This window comes from Dermacentor albipictus, chromosome 1, assembly GCF_038994185.2.
Source record: "Dermacentor albipictus isolate Rhodes 1998 colony chromosome 1, USDA_Dalb.pri_finalv2, whole genome shotgun sequence".
NCBI lineage: Eukaryota > Metazoa > Arthropoda > Arachnida > Ixodida > Ixodidae > Dermacentor > Dermacentor albipictus.
In genome coordinates this window covers 506,557,885-506,582,195 of record NC_091821.1, presented here as the reverse complement: position 1 = coordinate 506,582,195, position 24,311 = coordinate 506,557,885, and the positions used below count along the sequence as shown (strand labels likewise).

At 49.4% G+C, this 24,311-nt stretch overlaps 1 protein-coding gene across 4 annotated transcripts in view; it reads left to right on the top strand.

Annotated features, from left to right (window-relative positions):
* LOC135907589 (uncharacterized) overlaps nucleotides 1-23,837 on the top strand; it is a 71,952-nt gene extending 48,115 nt beyond the window's left edge. For all 4 annotated transcript variants that reach the window (XM_065439272.1, XM_065439270.1, XM_065439273.1 and 1 more), the window contains exon 6: nucleotides 23,594-23,837. In XM_065439272.1, the coding sequence (XP_065295344.1) occupies nucleotides 23,594-23,816 (223 nt within the window). In that variant the 3' untranslated portion in view covers nucleotides 23,817-23,837. The remainder of the gene's footprint in view (nucleotides 1-23,593) is intronic.
* Nucleotides 23,838-24,311: the final 474 nt, after the last annotated feature.

Sequence of the window (24,311 nt, the reverse complement as noted above, 5' to 3'; positions counted from 1 at the left end):
GGGCACAATCGCAAGCGTTTCTTTTTCAATTCTTGAAGAAGCACCGCACCAACACCGAATTGGCCGGCGTCGACTGAGAAAGTGTCATCTTTTTTTTCGGATCGAAGTAAGATAGCACAGGTGCTTGCGCCAAGGACTGCCACAACTTCTCGAAACTTTTTTTCCTGCTGCTCGGTCCATACCCATAAAATGTCTTTGCGTAGTAAGGTTCGCAGCGGGGCAGTAACATCAGATTTTCTTGGAATTAATCACTGTACAAAATTAATCATACCAAGGAACAGTTGTGGCTCCTTACTGTACTTGGACGCCGGCATTTGTAGTATCTCTTGCACTCGTTGCGGGTCTACTCGCAGGCCTTCTGCACTGAATATGTGGCCCAGGTAACGCACACGGGGCTGCAAGAATGCGCATTTCTTGAGATTCAATCTAAGATCGTCGTCTTTACAGCGTATCAAAAGAGTTTCCAATGGTAATCGTGCTCTTCTTCAGTCATTCCCCAGAGCAGTATGTCGTCCGTGACTACCGCGACACACGGTAACCCTCCTAACAGGTGGTGCATTGCTGCTTGGAAAATCTCTGGGACCGACGCAATGCGAAACGCCATTCGAAGAAACCGATAGCACCCATACGGCGTGCTCATAGTGCAGAGTTTTGAGCTTGACTCGTGCAGTTTAATCTGCCAAAATCCAGATGCCGCATCTAAAGTTGAAAAAAAAAGACAGCCTCGGAAATTCGCGAAACTACGTCCTCTATTGGATATAGGATAGTGCTCGCGTAACAGAGACTTGTTTAGATCTGTTGAATCCAGGCAAATACGTACTTTGTCCTTTTTCACTACTGTGAGTCTGTGCTCATGGGACTGGACCATTCGGTAGGTTCGGTTGCCTTTGTTATTACTCCTTGGTCTTCCATGCACTGTAGTTCTGTCTTCACCTTGTCTTGAAGGGCCACGACTCTTCTAGCTGGCACGACGATACCCGCGGCACCGGGCTTGAGCTGCTTCCTTTGTGTACTCGAAGTCCCTTAGCTGGGCGAGCCCATTGAAGACTTCTGCAAAAGGTTGTATTGGGGGGTAAATATATTCGTATTCAATGCTCTGCAAGCGTCTGATGAACCCCAAACGTTCCGCCGCTGAGCCACTCAGTGTTACCGGCACGTTCTGCTCTACAATGAAAAATGTTTCTTCGTGAGATTGGTTGTTCGCTGAAAGCAACAGCCGTACTTTTTCATGCGATGCAGTTTTGTGGCTAAAAATGCCATAAGCGTCACCAGGCACGATTCTGTTGGCTTATCTGGTAGCATCTCGACGTCTTGTTTCGGAATAACACAACAGTTTGCACCCGTCTCTAATTTGCACGTCATTGGTGTGCCTTCAATATGAACCGTCACATTCCAGTTGTCTGTTGTTATGGTATGAACCATTAAAGTTTCCAAGAAATAGTCCTCGTCTGCTTCTAGACGCAGCTCACGGAAATCTCTGCGTCTCTGAACCGCGTTTCGTGATGGCGGCGGCGTCTTGCATACTTGGACAAAATGGTTCCCCCTGCCGCACTTTTTGCAAGCCTTCCCGTTCGCAGGGCATATTCCGCTGCGATATGTCTGATTACCGCATTTACTGCAGACGTTTCTGTTACTTGCTACTGCATCAACTCTAGTTTCCTGAGCGGTTGCTGCTGGTTCGCTTATCTCGCGAAACTGCTCTTTCCCTTGCTCATGGGTGCCACAGATATCGACAGTCTTCTGATACGAAGGGTTTTCAGTGATCAACTTTTCCTGCAAACGCTTGTCTCGAATGCCCAGAATAATGCGGCTGCGTAGCATGCGATCATCTAGCGTTCCGAATTCGCAGTTTTAGCTAGCATACGCAGTTCGGTGTACCATTTTCTGAAGCTCTTGCCTTCTTTTTAACGCGACAGCGTTAAGGAGCTCGTGTAGCAGAAAAGCCGGTGTCGTCGGCGTCGGTGTCGGCGTCGGCGTCCGCGGCGTTGGCCGTGAGCGATAAATCCCAGCAGGCACTTCATGAATAAAAAACAACTTGCAAGATGGGCTGGGTGGCAATCGAACCAGGGTCTCCGGAGTGTGAGACGGAGACGTTACCACTGAGCCACGAGCTCGATGCTTCAAAGCGGTACAAATGCGCCTCTAGTGAACGCGGTGTTGCCTTAGAAACGAGCTGTTTCTAAGGCTCAGGCGTGCGTCGCTTGCTCAGGTGCACATTTCGTTGTCGCGCCGAACGCTGCGTTGCTCGACGCTCACCGCGTCCTATGCGGGGCGCGTAGTCGCTGCGGCGTAGCCCATGGTCTTACACCCCTTGGCGGGTTGACGGGAACGCTGTCGCGTTCCACTCTTGAAGGCGAAGCTTAAGCGTCCTCCAGGTTTCTTGATCCGAAACGGAATTCCTGAAAGGTTAGAATCGTTTCAGGCTTGTAGAAATTCTCAAATTTCTGTAACAAGGTGTCGACGTCGTTTCTGTCTTCTCCTGCTTCAAACTTGAACGTGCTGTACGCCTTTCGAGCCTCCTCACCAATCGCTACTAGCAACGTGGCTGCCCGCACATCTTTGCCCGGCTCGCTCAGCTGAGTGGCAGTAGAAAACAAGGTAAACCCACTCTTCCAAGTTTGTAATTCAAGCCAAGCATTGCCTTATGTGTCCAAGGGCTTCGGCAGAGGAAGAACGGACGCTTGCGTCGACATGCCGGCTAGGGCCCGCTGCCACCACGTAAGCAAGCGAGTTCTCGGTGAAGAACATTTATTGCCGGTGGGACGCTGGTATATATGGGAACAGGAGCGTGACGTCACAGGTCACGATGCCACGTCACTGGCAGCTCTGCCAGAGTGTTTTCATTTCCCAATATATTGAGGCGTCCCACCGATCACCCCACCGATTGGAAGAGCCACGACGGCTCGTCGTGGCTTTGCCAGTCGGTGCATGCACTGCAGTTGCGCCCCAGCAACTGCAGATTATGCAACCATAATCTTTCAGGGGATATGCCTGTGGTGAACGATGTGCGAGAAGGCGAGGTTTCTGGTTTTCTTTTTGTCTTTTCCCCACACGGCCGTTTTCCCCGCTGCCGTGAGTGAATGGATGAGCATCCCTTTTGGAACGGGACGGTGGGTTGCGCCACCAAGCTCTTGCTATTATACTGCCTAAGGTCCAACCTAGGTTGAAAAAGAAACAACGACAAAAAAACACCATGAACTCTCACAACCAAATTTTCGGATCCCCTATTGCGAACTGTGCTTTTGTACGCCTCTTTTTTTCGTCGTTTACCTACTTCCACCAATCCTCCAATCACCCCTTACTGATCCCTATTGCGGACATGTTTACTTTTCCACTGATCTCGCTGAACCCAAGGGCTTCAGGGAGGCCAGTGGTGCCTAAGTGAACGTTGGGTAGATGTCTTCACATTCTAATAAAAAATGCTCCATAGTTTCCCTAGCTATACCGCAAGAAGCACATGATTGTTCCTCCTTCTTATATCTCACTTTATAGTTGCGTGTTCTAAGGCATCCCGATCTCGTTTTGAAAAGAGCTTCCTCTTGAGTTATCATAAATTGTTTCTTTCCCGATTTTGTTTTTCCTTTTAAGTAGTTACTCATGGCAGGTTTCCTTTCCGTTGACGGCACCCATGAGATCATTTCAGCCTCTCTGACTTTCCACTTGACGTTTTTTTGTTGCTGTGTTGCCAACCCTACAGGCCGCATACTTGCTGGTAAGCTTCCTAGTTCTCTTCTTCCACTGTGAGTCAATGTTTTTCCTGTACAGATACCTCAACGTTCTCCCAGCCCATTTCCTTTCTTCCATATTCCTCAGTCGTTCTTCATACTCAATTTTACTGCGAGCTTCCCTCACTTCGAAATTAGTCCAACCCATATCACCCTGCACAGCTTCATTTGTAGTGTTCACGTGAGCGCCCAATGCGAGGGGACCCGCTGACCTTTGGTTCGCATCGAGTCCTGATTGTACCCCAGATTTAAAGCAAACAACCGCATTTCCAAAAGTAAGTCCTGGAACCATTACACCTTTCCACATACCTCGGAGCACCTCGTACCTATTTTATCCACATAGCCCTCTGTGCTTCATTATGGCTGCATTTCTCTTCCCCTTCACTGTTATTGTTTTTTCTGTGTTTCCGTATATCTATTGCCTTCGTTTATCCATATACCAAGGCATTTATATTCTGTTACGCGAGGGATTTCCTGGCCTTGTATCGGTACTGTCCGTTCACTGTTTTCTCTGAATACCATAACACCTGATTTTCTAACACTTAATTTCAAACCTAAGTTGTTGCCTACTTCTCCACAGATATTAGCCAGACGTTGCAAATCACTTTGCTTGTTAGCTAGCAACACAATGTCGTCTGCATAAAATAAACCTGGAAGCTGCTGCTCTACTACTGTACCCACCGGTTTGTATGAGAGATTCAAGGCGATATTACTTCCTTCGAGCGCCCTCTCCATTCTCACTATGTATATCATAAACAGCAGTGGGGATAAAGGACACCCCTGCCTCAGTCCCTTGTTGATATGAACTTTCTCCTCGCTCCTCATCCCTTCCCATTCAACGCAAACGATATTTTCTAGGTAAATCTCTCTCAAAAGCTGTAGACAATTGTCGCCTAAGCCATCCCCTTCCAGAATATCCCACAAAATGTTGCGGTCTACGTTGCCATAGGCTCCTGCAATGTCTAAAAAGGCCACATGAAACGGTTTGTTTTCTACTTTTGACATTTCAATGCACTGAGTAACAACAAATAAGTTATCATCTAAATTCCTACCTATCCTGGAGACATTCTGAAGTTCTCCCAAAATGCCATTGTTCTCTGCCCATGCTTGAAGCTTTAATTTGATTCCCTGCATTGCAAGCCCGTATATTACCGATGTAATGGTCAAAGGTCTATACGAGTGAATTCTATCTTTCTCCCCCTTACCTTTATACATTATATTCATTCTACTTTGTCGCCAACTGTCTGGTATTCGTTTGTTTTCTAAAGTTTCTTCCACAGCTTTCACCAGAGCTTCCTTACATTTTGGTCCTAGTTCTTTCATCAGCCTAACGGGAACCTCTTCTAGATCTGTGGCTGTGCGCTTAGGATTTTTCTCTTTGGCTTTCTTCCAGTCGAAATTTGTCAGCACCAGCTCTTTTTCCACCTGGGTCTCTTTCATGCTCCTTTATTCTTCAAATACAAACTCGTCATTGCCATGGAAAGATTCGGCTGGTATTTTTTGGATGTAATTTATTGCCGCTTCTCCTTGCAGTCTGTTTAGATCTTTGTCTAGGATGTGTTGTTGTATGGTTGTTGACTTCCTGCCCAATAATATTATGTGGTTCCAAAATATTCTAGCTGCGGCCTTCTTTTTCTCACGTATTTCTGGCAACCAACGTTCACTTTCACCTTTTAATTTTGCTTGCACCAGTATTTTAACCATCGGCTTTTTGTCCCGGTATATTCCCCATTTACTGGTTACTTCTTCCTGCGGCAACTGCGTCTTGTTTGCTTGCCTGTGCTCTCGGGATGCTTTCTGTCATTCGGCGATCGCTTCTCGTATATTACCCTATGGGCAACCAGCGGCTCGTTAGGACAAAAAGAAGAAATCCTGCAAGAAGCAGCGACCGTTGTTGAAACCTTCGCCCGCAGCATTGGAATGAGCTGCGCTCCCGATAAATCAGAATTTATCCGGATACGAGGTCGAGGCCGTCAAACTTACGAGCCGGTGACCCTCTTTCTAGGAGACAGCCAGATAAAGGAGGTCCATAAAATGCGAGTCCTCGGACTGTGGCTGCAAAGCAACAAACGAGTAGACCACACCATTAAAACCCTTAGGACTACGGTGAAACAGATCTCCCGTATGATCCGTAGAATAACTTATCACCGAAAAGGTTTCAAGGAAACAGAGACGAACCGCCTCGTTCAGGCTTTTGTGCTAGGTCGTCTCACATATAGCCTCCCTTTCCAGGACCCCACGAAAACAGAACTAAAGGCCCTAGATGTGTTGATTAGAACGTAGTACAAAGCGGCTCTCGGCCTACCCCAGGGAACCTCTACTGAACGCCTGCTGGCCCTCGGAATTCACAATAACTACGAGTAGCTACGGGCAGCGACGCTCATATCTCAACGGGAGAGGCTTAGCTTAACCTCCTCTGGCAGAAAATTACTTTACCGCGTGGGTTACCCTACTCGTCCACAGTATGCGGGAGAAGAACTCGAATCTCTGCCCAGAGTCCTTCGTGAAAGAATCATAGTAGCCCCAATCTCTAAGAACATGAATCCAAAATAACACCGGGGACGTAGAAGTGCTCGAGCTCAAAAGGTAATGCAGCGATTCGGTGGAAACCCGGATACAGTCTACACAGATGTCGCTCGATGTGGTGCTTACAAATCCGCCCTCGCAGTGGTAGGAGCGGCCACAAATCAAGGGCTTGTGACTTGCGCCACGGCTAGAGTTGCATCTGCGAATACCGCAGAAGCTTCAGCCATCGCGCTAGCTATTAAAACTAAGGACGCTCTGGGACAATCGTCGATAACTCTTACAGATTCCCAAGTCGCATGTAGACTATTCCTCACCGGGAGGCTACCACACAGCACCACTCACCTATTAGGATCCAACCTAACGCAGAAACAAATGATCATCTTGTGCCCGGGTCATGCAGGACTCGAGGGCAATGAGAGAGCGGACGGCGCAGCTCGTGCTTTTGTCAACCGAGCGGTCGACCACTCTGACGAAAACCCCTTTTTACCACGAGACATCCTTGAGCACCAGCGGCACGAGCGAAGAAAGTACAGTCCACCACACCCTGACCTATCCAGGCAGGACTCTTATGACTGGCGCCGAATACAGACGCACACATTTCCAAACCTTTATTTGAAGAATGCCGTTCACCCAACGCTGTACAGCGTTCGCTGTCCTTGGTGCGGAGGCCGGCCAACTCTCGCCCACATTACGTGAGACTGCCAGAACAGGCCACCCAAAATTAATACACCTAAAATAGTCGGCAAACTTTCCGGAAGGGAGCAGTGGGAGACTTGGCTCGCCAGCGAGGATCGGGAGATGCAACTAGCACTCCTCGACCAAGCACGGTGGACCGCTCAAGCCAGTGGGGCCCTGGACTAGGGGCTCCACCCACTTGCTTTCTGCATTTTAGAGCGCAGCTCTTTGGCGTCCGTTCCTGGGTTTCGCGTCGTCGTCGGCGTTGTCGGCCTCGTAACCAGCTCCGCCCCCCTTCGCTGGAGTGGGAGACGAAGGACGCGAGCCGCGAATGGCGGAGACCAATGAGAGCGGCCCCTTCAGTGACGTGCGCGCGCGATGCTGGTGTCATGCGGACCCTCTTTACGGCTCGATGCGCACTCGTGTTTGGTCTCAGCCGATCCGCTCGTTTCGTACTATCGTCTGCTCGCGCCAAAGCTCTCGCCCGCGCCTGTTTGGTTCTGTTGGGTCGGTCTCGTTCGCGCTTGTTTTGGTTGTTATTGTGTGAGATTGTTTTTTAATCTGATTGTATGCGCTATGCGAATTGTATAGTACTTTCTGGAAGCCATGCGGCACCAGCGATCACACTGGAACCTTTGACGAGTCATGTATAAACGCCGGCTCGCTTGATCCGCAGATCAGATTTTCGACCATTACCGACTCTGCTACATGTCTCTCTCAAATTCTTTGCTTCAAAATATCGCGAAATGGAAACACATATAGAGCTGCGCTCAAATTTCGCATTAGGGAGTATCGTAATCGTCGGATAAATTTTTTTTCTTTTAAATAAACGTTTTGATATATTGACACGTGTACTTATCTTTACCGGGCAACCACGTTTCGCCGCTTAACAACTGTAATCGCAGAGCGAGGGACGCGCCTGCATGTATCCGACGTTTCTGGAAAGTTATCGACGCTTCTATCCGCGTGTCTGTTGTCGCCGAACCTTGTGTTATCAGATTTCATCGCGTGACACGAATTGTGTAGAACTTTGTGGAAGACACGCGGGTCCCATCAGTTAATCTGGAACATTCGACGACTGATCTATAAAAGCCGACGCGCTTGACCCACTGATCAGATTTTCGACGATCGCCGACTGTGTTCGCCGCTATCGTTGTGCTTTAAGTGTATCCTGTTTTGTGGGCACAGGTTCGCCCAATAAAAGCTAGTTTTGTCTTTCACAGTACTGCTACTGTGTTCTTTCTTCACCGTCACTACCACGTGACATCTGGTGGAGGTGCTAGTGCGTTCATGTACCGAACGCCCCCGCAAAGCCGCGATCCAAGCCCGAAGCCCGAGGACAAAACCGACACCGCAGAAGACCAGCGTGCTTGCCGCAGACTGCAAGGACTGCCCCCAGAGCACGGACTTCTACCTGAGGCGACAAAGAAGATCGTGGTCAAGACAACCTCAATGGCTGCCCCAGCGTCCCCCGTTATCTTACAACAACCCCGGGACGCACCGACCTTCCATGGAGCAGCGACTGAAGACCCGGAATCCTGGCTGGAGACCTACGAGCGAATCGCGACATTCAACAACTGGGACTCCGACGACAAGCTGCGGCATGTCTACTTCGCCTTAGAAGACGCCGCCAGAACGTGGTTTGAGAACCGGGAGTCGACCTTACCGTCATGGGACCTCTTCCGTAGCGGCTTCCTGCGCACCTTTACGAGCGTCGTGCGCAAGGAAAGGGCCGAAGCCATGCTGGACGCCCGAGTGCAGCTACCGAACGAGAACGTTGCTATCTTCACGGAAGAAATGAAACGTCTCTTCCGCCACGCCGACCCGCATATGCCCGAAGAGAAGAAAGTCCGCCTTCTCATGCGTGGTGTGAAGGAAGAACTTTTCGGCGCAATGGTACGAAGCCCACCGAAGACCGTAGAAGAGTTCTTTCGCGAGGCAACCAGCATTGAGAAGACACTCGAAATGCGGAACCGGCAATTCAACCGCCGTACGAGCTCTACCCACTACGCAGGAATTCAATCACTGGCCAGAGACGATCTGCGCGAGACCATCAGGGCCATTGTGCGCGAAGAACTGCGCAAGGTCTTGCCTTCGTCGCAGCCTCAAGTGGCCTCGATCGCCGACATCGTGAAAGAAGAGGTGCACCGATCTCTTGGAGTTCCCGAGGTGGAACCAGAATCGCCGCAGCCGGAGGCAATGACCTACGCCGCCGCCGTCGCCCGCTGTCAAGGCCCCCCTGCGCGACCGCGCCAGGGTCCTGCAACGCCGCAATTCCGTCGTCCGCCGCCGCCGCCGCAGCCAGCGCGCCAATACGTCGCCCAGCGCACCTACGCGAGGAAGACGGACATTTGGCGAGCCCCCGACCACCGCCCGCTCTGCTATCACTGCGGAGAAGCCGGCCATGTGTACCGCCGATGCCCATACCGCGACATGGGACTGAGAGGGTTCGCCGTGAACGCGCCGCGTCCACAGCTTGGGGAGCGCCCACGTGACATTGCCGATTACCTAGCCGCCACTCAGTGGAACTCTCGACGACCGTCCCGTTCGCCGTCACCAGGCCGCTACCTGTCGCCGCAGCGCCGTCCATACACTGGCCCAGCCCGGGGCCGCTCTGCGAGCCCATACCCGGAAAACTAAAAGCAGCAACCGATGGAGGTGCGGTTGCTGTTCGTCGAACTGACGAAGATCCTCCGCCGCCGACGAAGACGACGAAGAGACCATCTCGACGACATAACGACACGCCGCCGTCCCGACGAAGTCTGGAAGCCAAAACTACACCGACGAAAGACGACTTGACGACGCGACGTTCCAACCTCAGTTCAACACGACGCAGCCGTGATCCAACGCCAAGACCTAACTGCAATGCCAGACAAAGAACAACCGACCTCGACGTGCTTCTCGACGGCCACGCAGTCACTGCCTTAGTCGACACAGGGGCTGATTACTCCGTCATGAGTGGACACATCGCCGTCCAGTTGAAGAAGGTTAAGACTGCATGGGAAGGCCCTCAAATTCGCACCGCTGGAGGACATCTGATTACGCCGACTGGAATCTGCACGGCAAGGATAACCATTCATGACCGGACTTACACTGCCACCTTCGTTATCCACCAACAGTGTTCTCGAGACGTCATTCTCGGTATGGACTTCCTGAACCAACACGGCGCAGTCATCAACCTGAAGTCGAAGTCAATAACGCTGTCGGAAGATCAAGCGATACCGCCGGAGAGCCCTCGTAGTCACCACGCCTTGAGTGTGCTCGAAGACCAAGTGAGCATCCCGCCCCGCTCCAGCATTGTTATTTCGGTCGGCACCGAAATACCCGCTGACGTAGAAGGTGTCATCGAAGGCGACCAACGCCTCCTGCTAGACCGTGAAATTTGCGTCGCAAGAGGGATCGCTCGACTGCATGGAGGGAAAACTGAAGTGTTGCTGACAAACTTCAGCCCGGAGTTCATGCACATCAACAAGGGCACGACGATCGCGTACATCGAGGAAATTGTGGAAACCAGTAATGAGTTTGTCCTCTCGGATTCCGCCACATCTACCCCGACGACCACGGTTCCCGAACCAGACTACGACATTAATCCAAGTCTCCCAGTGATTAAGCAACAGCAGCTCAGAAGTCTGCTCCGACGATACAAAGACTGCTTTTCGACGACATCGAGGATTCGACAAACACCAGTCGCCAAGCATCGCATAATCACCGAGGAGTACGCTCAACCACTCCGGCAAAGCCCTTACCGAGTTTCGCCGCGAGAACGCGAAGCTATAAGAGAACAAGTCGACGAAATGCTGCGCGACGACATCATCCAGCCGTCGAAAAGCCCGTGGGCATCCCCTGTTGTCCTGGTGAAGAAAAAGGACGGAACCCTACGTTTCTGCGTCGATTATCGTCGTCTGAACAAGATCACGAAGAAGGACGTGTACCCCCTTCCACGGATAGACGACGCATTGGATCGGCTTTGCTACGCTAAGTACTTCTCCTCGATGGACCTCAAGTCTGGCTATTGGCAAATAGAAGTCGACGAAAGAGATCGCGAAAAGACCGCCTTCATCACCCCAGACGGCCTCTACGAGTTCAAGGTTATGCCATTTGGACTGTGCTCGGCGCCTGCAACGTTCCAGCGCGTGATGGACACGGTTTTAGCGGGATTGAAATGGCAGACCTGTCTCGTTTACTTGGATGACGTCGTTGTATTCGCCGGAAATTTCGACGATCACCTTAGGCGGCTTGCCACAGTACTAGAGGCCATCAAGTCATCAGGGCTCACTCTAAAGCCAGAAAAATGCCGCTTCGCTTACGACGAGCTTCTGTTCCTAGGCCACGTCATCAGTAAATCCGGAGTACGCCCCGACCCGCAGAAAACAGCTGCCATCGCAAAGTTCCCGCAGCCCACCGACAAGAAGGCAGTGCGTAGATTCCTTGGCATGTGTGCCTACTACAGGCGCTTTGTCAAGGACTTTTCACGCATCGCCGAGCCGTTGACACGTCTAACTAAATGTGATGTTGAGTTCAAGTGGGAAACGCCGCAGGCCGACGCATTTGAAGAACTCAAACGACGCATGCAGTCGCCGCCGGTACTTGCGCACTTCGACGAGTACGCCGATACAGAAATCCATACTGACGCCAGTAGCCTAGGCCTCGGTGCCGTTCTAGTCCAGAGGAAAAACGGAGTCGAACAGGTGATATCTTACGCTAGCAGGTCGCTGTCAAAAGCGGAAGGCAACTATTCTACGACCGAAAAGGAATGCCTCGCCATCGTTTGGGCTACAGCTAAATTTCGCCCTTATCTTTATGGCAGGCCATTCAAAGTCGTCAGTGACCATCACGCTTTGTGTTGGCTAGCGAGTGTAAAGGATCCTTCAGGACGACTGGCGCGGTGGAGCCTCAGACTACAAGAATACGACATCACTGTAACCTACAAGTCCGGACGAAAACACTCCGATGCCGATTGCCTATCACGTGCCCCCATTGACCCGCCGCCGCAAGATGACGAAGATGACGACGCCTTCCTTGGCATGATAAGCGCAGAAGACTTCGCTGAGCAGCAACGGGCAGACCCGGAGCTAAAAGGCCTGGTGGAATATTTGGAAGGGCACACCGACGTTGTCCCCAGGGCATTTAAGCGCGGACTATCTTCCTTCACGCTTCAAAACAATCTCCTCGTGAAGAAGAACTTTTCACCAGTCCGCGCCAACTACCTTCTTGTTGTCCCGTCAGGACTTCGTCCAGAAGTGTTGCACGCCCTACATGACGATCCGACCGCTGGACACATCGGTTTTTCCCGGACACTCTCGAGGATACAACAAAAGTATTATTGGCCGCGCCTGACCGCCGACGTCGCCCATTATGTCAGAACATGCCGAGACTGTCAGCGACGTAAGACACCGCCGACAAGGCCAGCCGGATTACTACAGCCAATCGAGCCTCCTTGCCGACCATTCCAGCAGATCGGGATGGACTTGCTGGGACCCTTTCCGACGTCAACAACCGGAAATAAGTGGATCGTCGTGGCGACAGACTACCTCACCCGCTTCGCTGAAACTAAAGCACTACCGAAAGGTAGTGCAGCCGAAGTGGCGAAATTTTTTGTCGAAAACATCCTGCTTCAACATGGCGCCCCAGAAGTCCTCATCACCGACAGAGGAACGGCCTTTACAGCGGAGCTCACCCAAGCCATTCTGAAATACAGTCAGACAAGGCATAGGAGGACCACGGCCTACCACCCGCAGGCGAATGGCCTTACGGAGCGGCTGAATAAGACCCTCGCCGACATGCTAGCGATGTACGTCGACGTCGAACACAAGACCTGGGATGCCGTCCTGCCGTACGTAACATTTGCTTACAACACGGCGGTGCAAGAAACAACACAGATCACGCCGTTTAAGCTGGTTTACGGCAGGAACCCGACGACGACGCTCGACGCCATGCTGCCCCACGTCACTGACGAAGAGAATGTTGACGTCGCTAGCTATCTCCAGCGCGCCGAAGAAGCCCGACAGCTCGCCCGCCTACGGATCAAGAACCAACAGAGGACCGACAGCCGACACTACCTCCGACGACGCTTTGTTGAGTACCAGCCCGGCGACCGTGTTTGGGTTTGGACACCGATACGCCGACGAGGACTCAGTGAGAAACTACTCCGACGCTATTTCGGACCCTACAAGGTCATCCGACGTATTGGTGCTCTGGACTATGAGGTCGTGCCAGACGGCATTTCGCATTCACAACGGCGCCGCGCACGATCTGAAGTGGCCCACGTGGTGCGCCTTAAACCCTTTTACGGACGCTGACGAAATTCCTTATTTTTTGTTGTTGTTTTCTTTGCTACGGGTGTTTTTATTTCGCTTGTATGTAGCATCGGTTCGATGCTATTTAAGAGGGGGGTATTGACACATGTACTTATCTTTACCGGGCAACCACGTTTCGCCGCTTAACAACTGTAATCGCAGAGCGAGGGACGCGCCTGCATGTATCCGACGTTTCTGGAAAGTTATCGACGCTTCTATCCGCGTGTCTGTTGTCGCCGAACCTTGTGTTATCAGATTTCATCGCGTGACACGAATTGTGTAGAACTTTGTGGAAGACACGCGGGTCCCATCAGTTAATCTGGAACATTCGACGACTGATCTATAAAAGCCGACGCGCTTGACCCGCTGATCAGATTTTCGACGATCGCTGACTGTGTTCGCCGCTATCGTTGTGCTTTAAGTGTATCCTGTTTTGTGGGCACAGGTTCGCCCAATAAAAGCTAGTTTTGTCTTTCACAGTACTGCTACTGTGTTCTTTCTTCACCGTCACTACCACGTGACAATATATATCTCGTATCTCTCTATTCTACCAGCTTTTCCGTTTCTTCTTTCGCTTCCAACGTATATGTTGTTTGTCTTTCCGTATTTCTGTCGTTATTAAACTTAGAATCTTAATATATTCCCACTCTTTATTTAGCCGTTTGCCAAGTCCTTCCTCGACTCTAGTGACTATATTTGTTATTTGTTCAGCGTTCAAATTTGGACTGGCCATTTTGCACTTCTTGTTCTCTTTCCGAACTACATATCCAATTTTCAAAATGATGCGTTTATGGTCACTCCCTATGCTGCTATGCCCTTCCTCATCAATAACCATTTCTCTCAACTTATCATGAATTCCTTCTGTCATCAGACAGTAATAAATGGTTGATTGCCGGTTTCCCACTTCCCACGTGATCGGCCCTGAACACTAAGGCATTGTGTTCACTATAACTCAGTTATGTTGCTCACAAAGGTCTAGCATTGACTTCCCGTTATTGTCGGTATAGCCGTCTAAATCGTGTCGGCATTCATGTCCCCTAATAGGAGAATATTAGCACCATTCCCAAAACACTTAATATCAGCGCCTATGCATTCTACTAACTCTTTATTCTTCTCTGGGCAATCTTTTACCGGTCCACACATACGTAACGCCCAGCCAAGTTTCCTTCCTCATTGTAGCTGATAACCAAAGATTCTCTTGACATTGTAAATTTACTCTTTTCCATTTGACTCCCTCAAGGATAAGCATTCCGACACCCCCTCCCTTTCTTTCCGACTTAGTTGTGTTGCACTCTTCCCAAACATAATTCTCAATAACTGGCGGCTCTTCTGAGTCTTTAGGGTGCGTTTCTGTAACCGAATACACCTCTATTTGTTCTCTGTGTAACTGCTCCTCAATCTCTGCCCACTTTTACTTTCTTCTGCCGCCCTGCATGTTTATTTAGCCGATTGCATGACGAGCTCTTTTTCTTGCTTTCCTCCCTTTTCTGTTTTCGACAGCGATGCTCTTCTGATGTTCCCCCAGGGGACCTTCTTCATTGCTATCTACTCTGCCCTCCTGAGCACCCGCGGGGCCCCTAAAGAGCAACAGCGCAACCACCAAGTCGCCAGCCCACTTTTCGTGCCAACCTGTAATTGAAGGGGATCCCGTCTCGTTTAAAACCACCACAACTTCTCACTTCCCTGTCTACTTCGACAACCTCGAAGCCTTTCTCTCGGCTAATTTTCCATATTGTCTCATTAGCAGCCACTACGGCTCTTTGTAGGTGACTGTCACGTACAGGCACCTCCGGCACCGTGCACACCACGATCTGCACCTGAGGGGATAGGTCGCGCAAGTCGTCCACCCCCTTCGCCAAGTGCTGAGCTAGACCTGGCTCTTTCCGGTTTACGACGTCATTTAGCCAACTTGCTACTATGACAAGGTTGCGCACGTGGGCATTTTCCGCGAGCTTTTCTTATGCTCGCTCCATAACAGAACCCAGTGTCCGCCCTGGAAATGTCCCTACCACCACTCTTTTGACGCCTTTCACCCTCTCCATAATTGCTTTTGAGCACCCAGCCAGGTTTGAGTCACCAGCGATAATCACCCTTTCACTCTCTCCTACCTCGCCCTGCTTCCCTTTGTACTTTTCCGCGTGCTTCGGACTCGACAAGGGGCATTTTCCCCTGGGCTCCTGCTTTATCCGCGTGGCGGCGTCAAGGTAGGTGCCGCTCTTTCCAGCGAACCCTTCATCACCCTGCATGCGTTCCACGTATTTCGCTGATTTCCCCCTCGCCTGTCACGTCGGGGGTCTGCGTTCCATTGTCAAGCACATTTTCGTTCACAATGGCGCCCCTGTACAGCTTTTCCTCGGCTGCTTCAAGTCTCTTTTCGACTACCTTCCGTGCATCAAGCTCCCTGTTTAGCTGAGTTTTGAGCTCTTGCACCTGTTTGAGATGCTCTTCCTGGAAAGCCTCCATTTTCTACAGCCTAGTATCGACATCACATTGTGTGCCGGTTGATTCGATGCCCTCTCCATTCTCATCCGTCTCCTCATCTGCCTTAAGGGGCTCCCCCGTGCACTGCTTGCGTTGGCGTCTTTCTCGCCATGTATTGCACGGCTTTTTGCAAATACTACAATATTATAAAAATGCTACTACTGATGCAAATACTATAATACTATATCAATGCAGAGCGCGTGCCTTTTAGCAAAGACCGATACGCGCAGGATCCAAATCCTCAAAATGTCGCAAAGCAACTCTCACCATTGTTTCCAAAACAATCAATGCCGCGGAGACCGAAGATATGACACGCTTTCGCACAAGCTCCACTACGCGGCCACGCTCTCACTTTCCTACCAAAACACGCACAGTATAACCACTAATAGCTATTTGTCTTGCCACTTCCAAGCTACCATTTAAAGACTATAAACACTCAACTTCCCACCCGGCTGCACGTGTTGGAGCAGGTGGCACGAAACGACCCTCTAACCATCCTGCAAAAACAAATGTGCACGAAGCACACCCGCGCACCCGAAATACGAGGCAAACAAAAAGAACGGAAAGAAAAAGGAAACCACCCAATTACTGCCTAAATGCGAAAAAGCAGCAAATAAAAAACAGGAGCAAGCTCAAAGCATGCAGAAAAAAATTGGCTGAAGGCTTAGCTTGGTTAAGCCTGGAAGATTGCGAAAGCAATACCCTTGGCGGCGCCTTGGTTCGGCTGATGGTGTGGACATGGTTGCCCTTTGTTAAACTTATTGCTATACATCACACGGCATAGCAAAATGCAGCGCGCCGACCACTGCGAGGAGCCGACCTGTAGCCCCATTTATCCTCCTAGCGTGACGTCACACCAGCGAGCGCCCTCTCTCGGTAGCGCCGCAGCAGCGGCGCGCAAGGCTTAGCCTCCACCATCAATGCCGCGAGCTAGGGCCCCATCTCTTGGTCTGGCGTGACGTCACACCAACGAGCGCCCTCTCTCGGTAGCGCCGCAGCAGCGGTGCGCAAGGCTTCGCCTCCACCATCGATGCCACGAGCTGGGGCCCAGTCTCTCAGTCTGGCGTGACGTCATAGTCACTGGAAAAAATTTCAGAGTACCGCAAAGGTCGAAATTTGACTGGCAACACTGAGCAGTGTTGTCCGACCGACCGACCGACAACGATTTAAAGCGCCAACCACGCGCCTCAGCTTTAAGCAAATCTGATCTATTTGCTCATTCCAGAATACATGTTCATTAAGAATTACTCCAAGCGTCTTAATTGATTTGGTTACTGAAATTTTGTATGGGCCTAGGGTAATATGGGGAGGTAAATGTAGAGATGTGCCAAGGGCTCGAAAAAGGACACATTTTGTTTTTGTTTCTTTTAGAATTAAATTGTTTTTAGTGCACCAATCGCGAAGCTTATAACATGTGTTTGCTGCTAGTGCCTCGAGAGTACCTAACTTTCTTCCAGTAAAAAATAGTGTGCAATCATCAGCATACATTATAAATTTGCAATCTTCGTCGATGTTGATTATGTCATTGATGTAATATAGAAATAATACAGGCCCTAGAATGCTGCTTTGTGGCACCACGACTTTAATTGGTTGTGTGCGTGATTTAAAGCCATTTATTTCAACGTACTGAGACCGCGCACTCAAATACGACTGAACAAGTTTGAGCGAGATTCCTATAAATCCATAGCATCTTAATTTATTTAATAATAATTCATGACTTACGCGATCAAACGCCTTACTGAAGTCCAAATATAATGCAAGTGTCAAAAACCTGTTTTCGATATTGTTTAATACGATTTCTTTTTGGGCTAATAGAGCGCTCTCAGTTGAACGTTTTTGTCTGAAACCATACTGACATTCAGTGATAAGATCGTACTTTCCAGAGAAGATATCAATTCTATCGTTTATTATTTTTTCAAGGCATTTCGAGAAAATGGGGAGTGTGGATATTCGGCGATAATTGCCTAACTTGTTTTTGTCTCCTGTTTTGTATATTGCGGTAACTTTTGCTAGTTGCATGAGCGTTGGAAAAATACCTGCTGATAACACCAAGTTGTAGATATGTGTTAGTACTTCCGCTATGATATCTAATACATACTTTAATGGTCGCCTTTATATGCCATCAGAATCCCAGCTGCGACTTTTCTTTATTCTACTGAATAGTGTAATTACTTCAGAAATGGAAGTTGGTTTAAGAAAAAGCGTGTTTGGTATCGGATTTATGCCGGTTGTTTGTGCGCAGTGGCTGGCATTTCCTATTTTCACGAAGAAATCATTGATTTGTTCTGCAAGCTCAGTTCTGTTTAACGTTTTTCCGTCTATTTCCAGATTTTCGATTTTAGTGGGAGTGGCTCCTTTATTCAGTACTTCATTTAGTTTGTTCCACATGGCATTACATCGCTCTGGACGTTGTGGATCGAATATGTGGTAGTAGTAGTCCGTTTTGCCGTTTCCTTTTCTTTATTCAACTTATTTCTAACAGTCTTGTATTCAGTCCATAAGTCCGCATTACGTGTTTTAACGAACTGCTGGTAAAGTTTATTTTTATGGTTTATCTGTCACTTTAGATAGTTTGTTATCCATGGTTTCCGAGATTTGTTTGGTCTGTGATATGTTTTGAGAGGAAACGATTCAAAGTAAAGTTCTTTAAATGTTGTTACAAAGTTATTACACGAGTTGTTTGCATCTCCATCGGCCAAAATATCATTCCAATGTAATTGCTTGATACGGTGTCTAAAGTGCTCCAATGTTGCAGGTGTCACTGAGGGGTACATGAATTCTTCTTGTTTCACGTAGGCCGGGTTGGTGTGCGTTTTCAGGAAAATAAATATAGGCAAGTGATCGCTTATGTCGCAACTTAGTACCCCTGAAATGCTTTCTTCTGTTATAGAATTGGTAACGAACATGTCCAGCAATGACATTGTTGACTCAGTAACTCGTGTTGGCATAGTAATGACATTTTCAAAAGAGTTGCACTCAAGCACTGATAAATATTCATTACTTGTAACTGCGTTATTCAAGACATCTATATTAAAATCCCCACCGACAGTAAGCATATAATTCATAGCATTTGCATGTGACAAAAGACGATAAAAAAATGTTAGGAAATCAGCCATAGAACCGCTAGGAGGGCGATACAGAACGGCGAATACATTTGTACCCTTTTTCATACATAAGGTTTCGTAGTTTTTTGTGATAAGGCTGTATTCTTCAATTACTTCAGAGAACTCAAGAGTTGTTAGAATGGCAACGCCACCCCCTCTAACCTCTGTATACCACGTTTCTGTGAACATTAAAAGGTCAAAATTTATACCACATGATTCCAACAGCAAAGTGATATCTTCTTTTTTTCGCTGAAGTGACCGTGCGCTTAAGTGCATAACTTTGAACAATTTAATACCATTTTTCCTCGATTTCACAACGTGTTGAATGTCCTCAGGGGCGATATAACTCGCCGACATAACATTGCGAATAGGCATCATCGTATGGTTCCAACACTACAACTGTGAGGTGCTGCTAATCTTTTCCACATCACTTTCGCGACAGATAGCAATGATAGGTGACGTCTCCGTACGACGTGCAAAGATGTTCCCATTCCTTGTCCAAACGAACTTCCAACCGTTTTCGTGCTTTGGGGGAATTGCCATCCCCAGGATTCCTTTCATTGCCGGGCACAAGTGCTCATTTATATAGATTGGAGCGCCGTTTTGCAATCCGATGGCAGTGTTCGTTATCTTCTTTTTTCGAGTGACGTTGAGAACCCTGTCACGCTTTTCCCGTCGTTGAAACTGGACAATTATATTCGGTTTATCTTTATCTTTAGTCTGCACCCTGTGGCACATATCGACGCCACAGGCTAATATGGGTTCTCCGATAGCTTCACCAACTTTCGTCAGGAGCGGTGCAAAGTTCTCATCACCTGCTTTTACTATTCCCTTAATTTCAATATTTCGATTGCGCGAGTATTGCTCCAATTTTAGCATGCTTATTTGACAGTCAGCAACATCTTTTTCGAGAGCCTGGATCCTGAGTTTGAGAGCCTCATTTTCCTTCTTAATTCCTTTGTTCTCGTTGAGAACAAAGTCAAGTCGACGGCTCGCATCATCGAGGCTTGAGCTAACAGAATTGAAGCTAGATTTTATTTCTTCGAATTCCGCATGCATCTTTCGCTCGTCTGTGCGCATGCTTCGTTCGACAGCATCCTTTGTGCTTTTCCACTCGGCTCTCCTTTCTTCTTTAAAATCTTGCAACAGCTTTGCGAACTCTTTTGACATGATAGGTACAACAAGCATACAAAAGAAAGGGCACAGGGCAGCAGCGACAGCGGGTAAGTGTTATACTAGCTATGTCAGATCAATGCAGACATGTGCACCAACCTGGAAAATGCAATGGATACTTGCAAAAACGTGCGTACACCACTGTCGCTGCTGCCAAAGTGCCGACCCGTGGGGCGGTGCCGGATATACGAGGACCAGACGCCATGACCAGTTGAGGCCTCGTCCGCCAGTCGTCGCTTGCGGTCAGTCGTCGTTTTCTTTCGCATGCGTCGATGAGATAGTGGTTTCCGCACCCGTTCAGCAGTGCTTGAGAGTTATCGTTATCCCACGGTGTTACGCTCTGGAAAATGCAATGGATGCTTGTGAAAACGTGCGCACACCACTGTCGCTGCTGCCAAAGTGCCGACCCGTGGGGCGGTGCCGGATGTATGAGGACCAGACGCCGTGACCAGTTGATGCCTCGTCCGCCAGTCGTCGCTTGCGGTCAGTCGTCGTTTTCTTTCGCATGCGTCGATGAGATAGTGGTTTCCGCACCCGCATCCTCGAGGAGATCGGACTTGCACCAACCAAGAACTTGGCTGAAGACACCCAAATCCCCAGAGAAATAGGGGAGAAGATCGTGGTCGCCCCTTTGCCCCGCAACGTTCATCCCGTCCACAACGCAGGTCGTCGCAAGGCAAGAGCATTGAATATGCTAAAGCAAGTAAACAGGGACAAAATCGCAGCAAGCTTCGTGGACGCAGCTGCATACCGAGACGGCAAGGCTTTTGCGGTTTCCGTCGTTGACACGCTGGGCAAAGTTATCAACTGTGCTTCCGTCCTGACGACGAACCCAGAGGTGGCCGAGCAAGTGGTCATTGCACTCGCCATGCAAGATGGTCGGAGAGACAGGTTGTATAGCGATTCGAAAGCCGCCATCAGGGCATTCCAGAAAGGCCGGGTAGCCCGGCAGGTAGTTCAAATTCTGAAAGGCGCCAAACATGGCAACACCTCCATGCACTCGATTTTTTGGTTCCCTGCACACGTCGGGGCGATTGAGGGGGTTCCTCTGAACCTCAACGAGTCTGCCCACGAGGCTGCGCGTGGCTTTACCGACCGCGCTGCCCTCGGGTCGGGCGACTCTCTCCCCGGACACCGAGACGCTCCTCTCACACACAACGAAATAACTAAATTCTTCTACTTAGAGAGAAGGGTTTTCCCCCCGCCTCACTCCAAGTTAAGCAGGCCGCAGGCGGTCACACTAAGACTTCTGCAAACGAACTCGTACCCAAATCCGGCGTCCCTTAATAGCATATATCCAGAGATTTATACCAATTGTTCTTGCGTGGCCTGTGGTGAGGTAGCTACGTTGTCTGATATGCTCTGGGAGTGCGGGTCGCTGGGCCCGAAGTTCACAAAGGAAGAGTGGGACGCCCTCCTGCGAAGTCCCGTCTTTGAGGATTAAATCCTGGCCGTCCAGCGCGCCCGCGATCGGGCCGGCAGACTAGATCTGTCAGTCCCGTCGTGGGATTAGCCAGGTGCGCGTTTTATCGCGCTTTGCTGGACCAAATAAAAGTTTATTCACTCACTCACTCACTCACTGTTTATTCACTCACTCACTCACTCACTCACTCACTCACTCACTCACTCACTCACTCACTCACTCACTCACTCACTCACTCACTCACTCACTCACTCACTCACTCACTCACTCACTCACTCACTCACTCACTCACTCACTCACTCACTCACTCACTCACTCACTCACTCACTCACTCACTCACTCACTCACTCACTCACTCACTCACTCACTCACTCACTCACTCACTCACTCACTCACTCACTCACTCACTCCGCACCCGTTCAGCAGTGCTTGACAGTTATCGTTATCCCACGGTGTTACGCTCTGGAAAATGCAATGGATGCTTGTGAAAACGTGCGCACACCACTGTCGCTGCTGCCAAAGTGCCGACCCGTGGGGCGGTGCCGGATATATGAGGACCAGACGCCATGACCAGTTGAGGCCTCGTCCGCCAGTCGTCGCTTGTGGTCAGTCGTCGTTTTCTTTCGCATGCGTCGATGAGATGGTGGTTTCCGCGCCCGTTCAGCAGTGCTTGACAGTTATCGTTATCCCACGGTGTTACGCTCTGGAAAATGCAATGGATTCTTGTGAAAACGTGTGCACACCACTGTCTCTGCTGCCAAAGTCTGGTCGTGATGGCGTCAGCTGGAATCGGCTAGAAAGGCACGTGAAGGATTTCCAGGCATAAGTAAAGCCTCCCTGGCCTTATTGCGAAGGGAGTTGGAATTTTTATACTACGCCAACGCCACCGGTGAGCTGTAAAGGCATCATTTGTTTTTTATGTTGCTTTTTTCCTTCGGTGTTTTTTTTTTCATTTGAAGTCTTGTATGGGACAATGAAGTTTCAGTTGGCAGTAAGCGCTTGTTCTCGTTATTCTGTGTCCCTTATCCCTATTCGCGCTGCACAAAAAGGCCTCAGTGTTTGCCATATCAGAAGAAATGGAAGAGCTGGTATGACATCAGTGCACATCAATCCACATATCATTACAGCAGCTCACCCACGGTGCATAGAAATAGACAAGGGCCGTCCTCTCTGATCTCAAGCTGCCTCTGCTTCGTCAAGCTACGCGCTGTTGAACCGCTTGTGCGTTCGTCGTCCGTACTTGCAGTTAGCATTTATTTACCGTGTACGCTTTGTTTCTGGCTGTGGCATTAGGACGCGGCGATACATAGTTCCCTAATCGCGCGTTTGTATGCATGGTTGCTAACGTTATCGCGCTGCGCGCGAAGCTGGAGTCTCTGTAAACAGCGAAACCCTGAGTATTTATGGGAACGCTTGAAGCACAAAAGCAGTGCACGGAACGCGACTGAGAGAAAACACGCGCAATCATGCGAAAATTACACTCGTGGCGGCGAACACAGAGCCAATCAACTCGTGGCCCGTTGTGGCCTGACTCGAGCAGTTACGCTTTACATTCGCGCAGCAACAATCCAACGCGAACGGAGGAGGCACAGTGCTCGTTATTTGCGCGGATGTAGTTTTATCGGCTTCGAGGAAAAGCTCCGCAACCGCAGCTCTAATTTTTCACATAAGACGCGTTAATCTTTTTCTTTTTTTGGCGACGCAATGCATTTGGTCAGTTGTGATGCACTACAATGTTGTTTTACAGCTTGAGCCGAAAATCGGGAGTGTATCGGCAATTGGTTAGGATACACAACTCAGATTCGACGCTCATCTCACCGGTACAAACGGCTCAGAAATGGTGTCGGGTTCAAAGCAGCACGCCTCTTGAGGATACCGTCCGGACCAAGGGTGTAATTGCCAGCGCGCGTCGCTTCGTTGAAACGCGGGGCTACCGTGGAGTTCTCTCTTCATCGATCGCAGTAGGATGCAGGATGGCGACTCTTGCACTCTAGAGAATAGCTAACGGTGACGGTCGCCGAACCGCACAGGCACTTTGCAACTGCGGGCTCGGGGAATGTGGCGGGCATCGCCATTGTTGCCAAATGCTTGGTATATAAAGTGTGTGACGGAGACTGAATTATTCATGTTTGTTTTTAAACGAATAGCGGTGTTTACTGATATCTATCTGCCTTGTGTATGTTTTCACAGCGATCGCAGCCTTTTGACGGACGTCTTTCGACAGTGCGCATTGAATGACGTCAGCCGCCAGCAGAGGTGTGCAGAGAAGCCAGATATTAGGGGCATTCGCCAGCTTGAAGATATCGTTGCTGACGATGTCCTGTGTGCCGGTGGCGGGCGCCCGAGATGCGACACTCTGCTCTCTGTCACAATCGGCCTGCTGGCCTTTCTTGTGCCAAATAAATGCCAGTGAAAACTGCTTCTTTCACTTCGACCAATCCACTTTATTTAAATATGAAATATACGCTCTGATGAACGCAAACAAAATGTCATTTGTCAGGCTTGACGTGGTTTGTGTCCCTATTCGTGCAAATCATAACAAAACCATAATTTTAGAACTCATGTACATGCAAGAAGATTTTTGCGACAATATAAAGGCAAGAACTAAAATAAGGTCAACTATTCTAAAACAGGATAGCATACCGAGTCAATTGGTTTACTTATAGAGCATAATAACAGGGCTACAAACATGCAAAAAGTAAAGGGCTGAAGCAAGGACAAATAATAACAACGACGTTACGTTATGTTAATAAACTGAATAGAATCTAGAAGAAATGAAATGTGAAATATTAGTCAATGCGAATGCAGTGGGAAGCAACCATTGATTGATTGATTGAGTAACTCTTATTTTACAGTCCTGCAGAACGCGTATTAACACGTCGCGGGCCGCTCCCCCGTCGGGACCGAC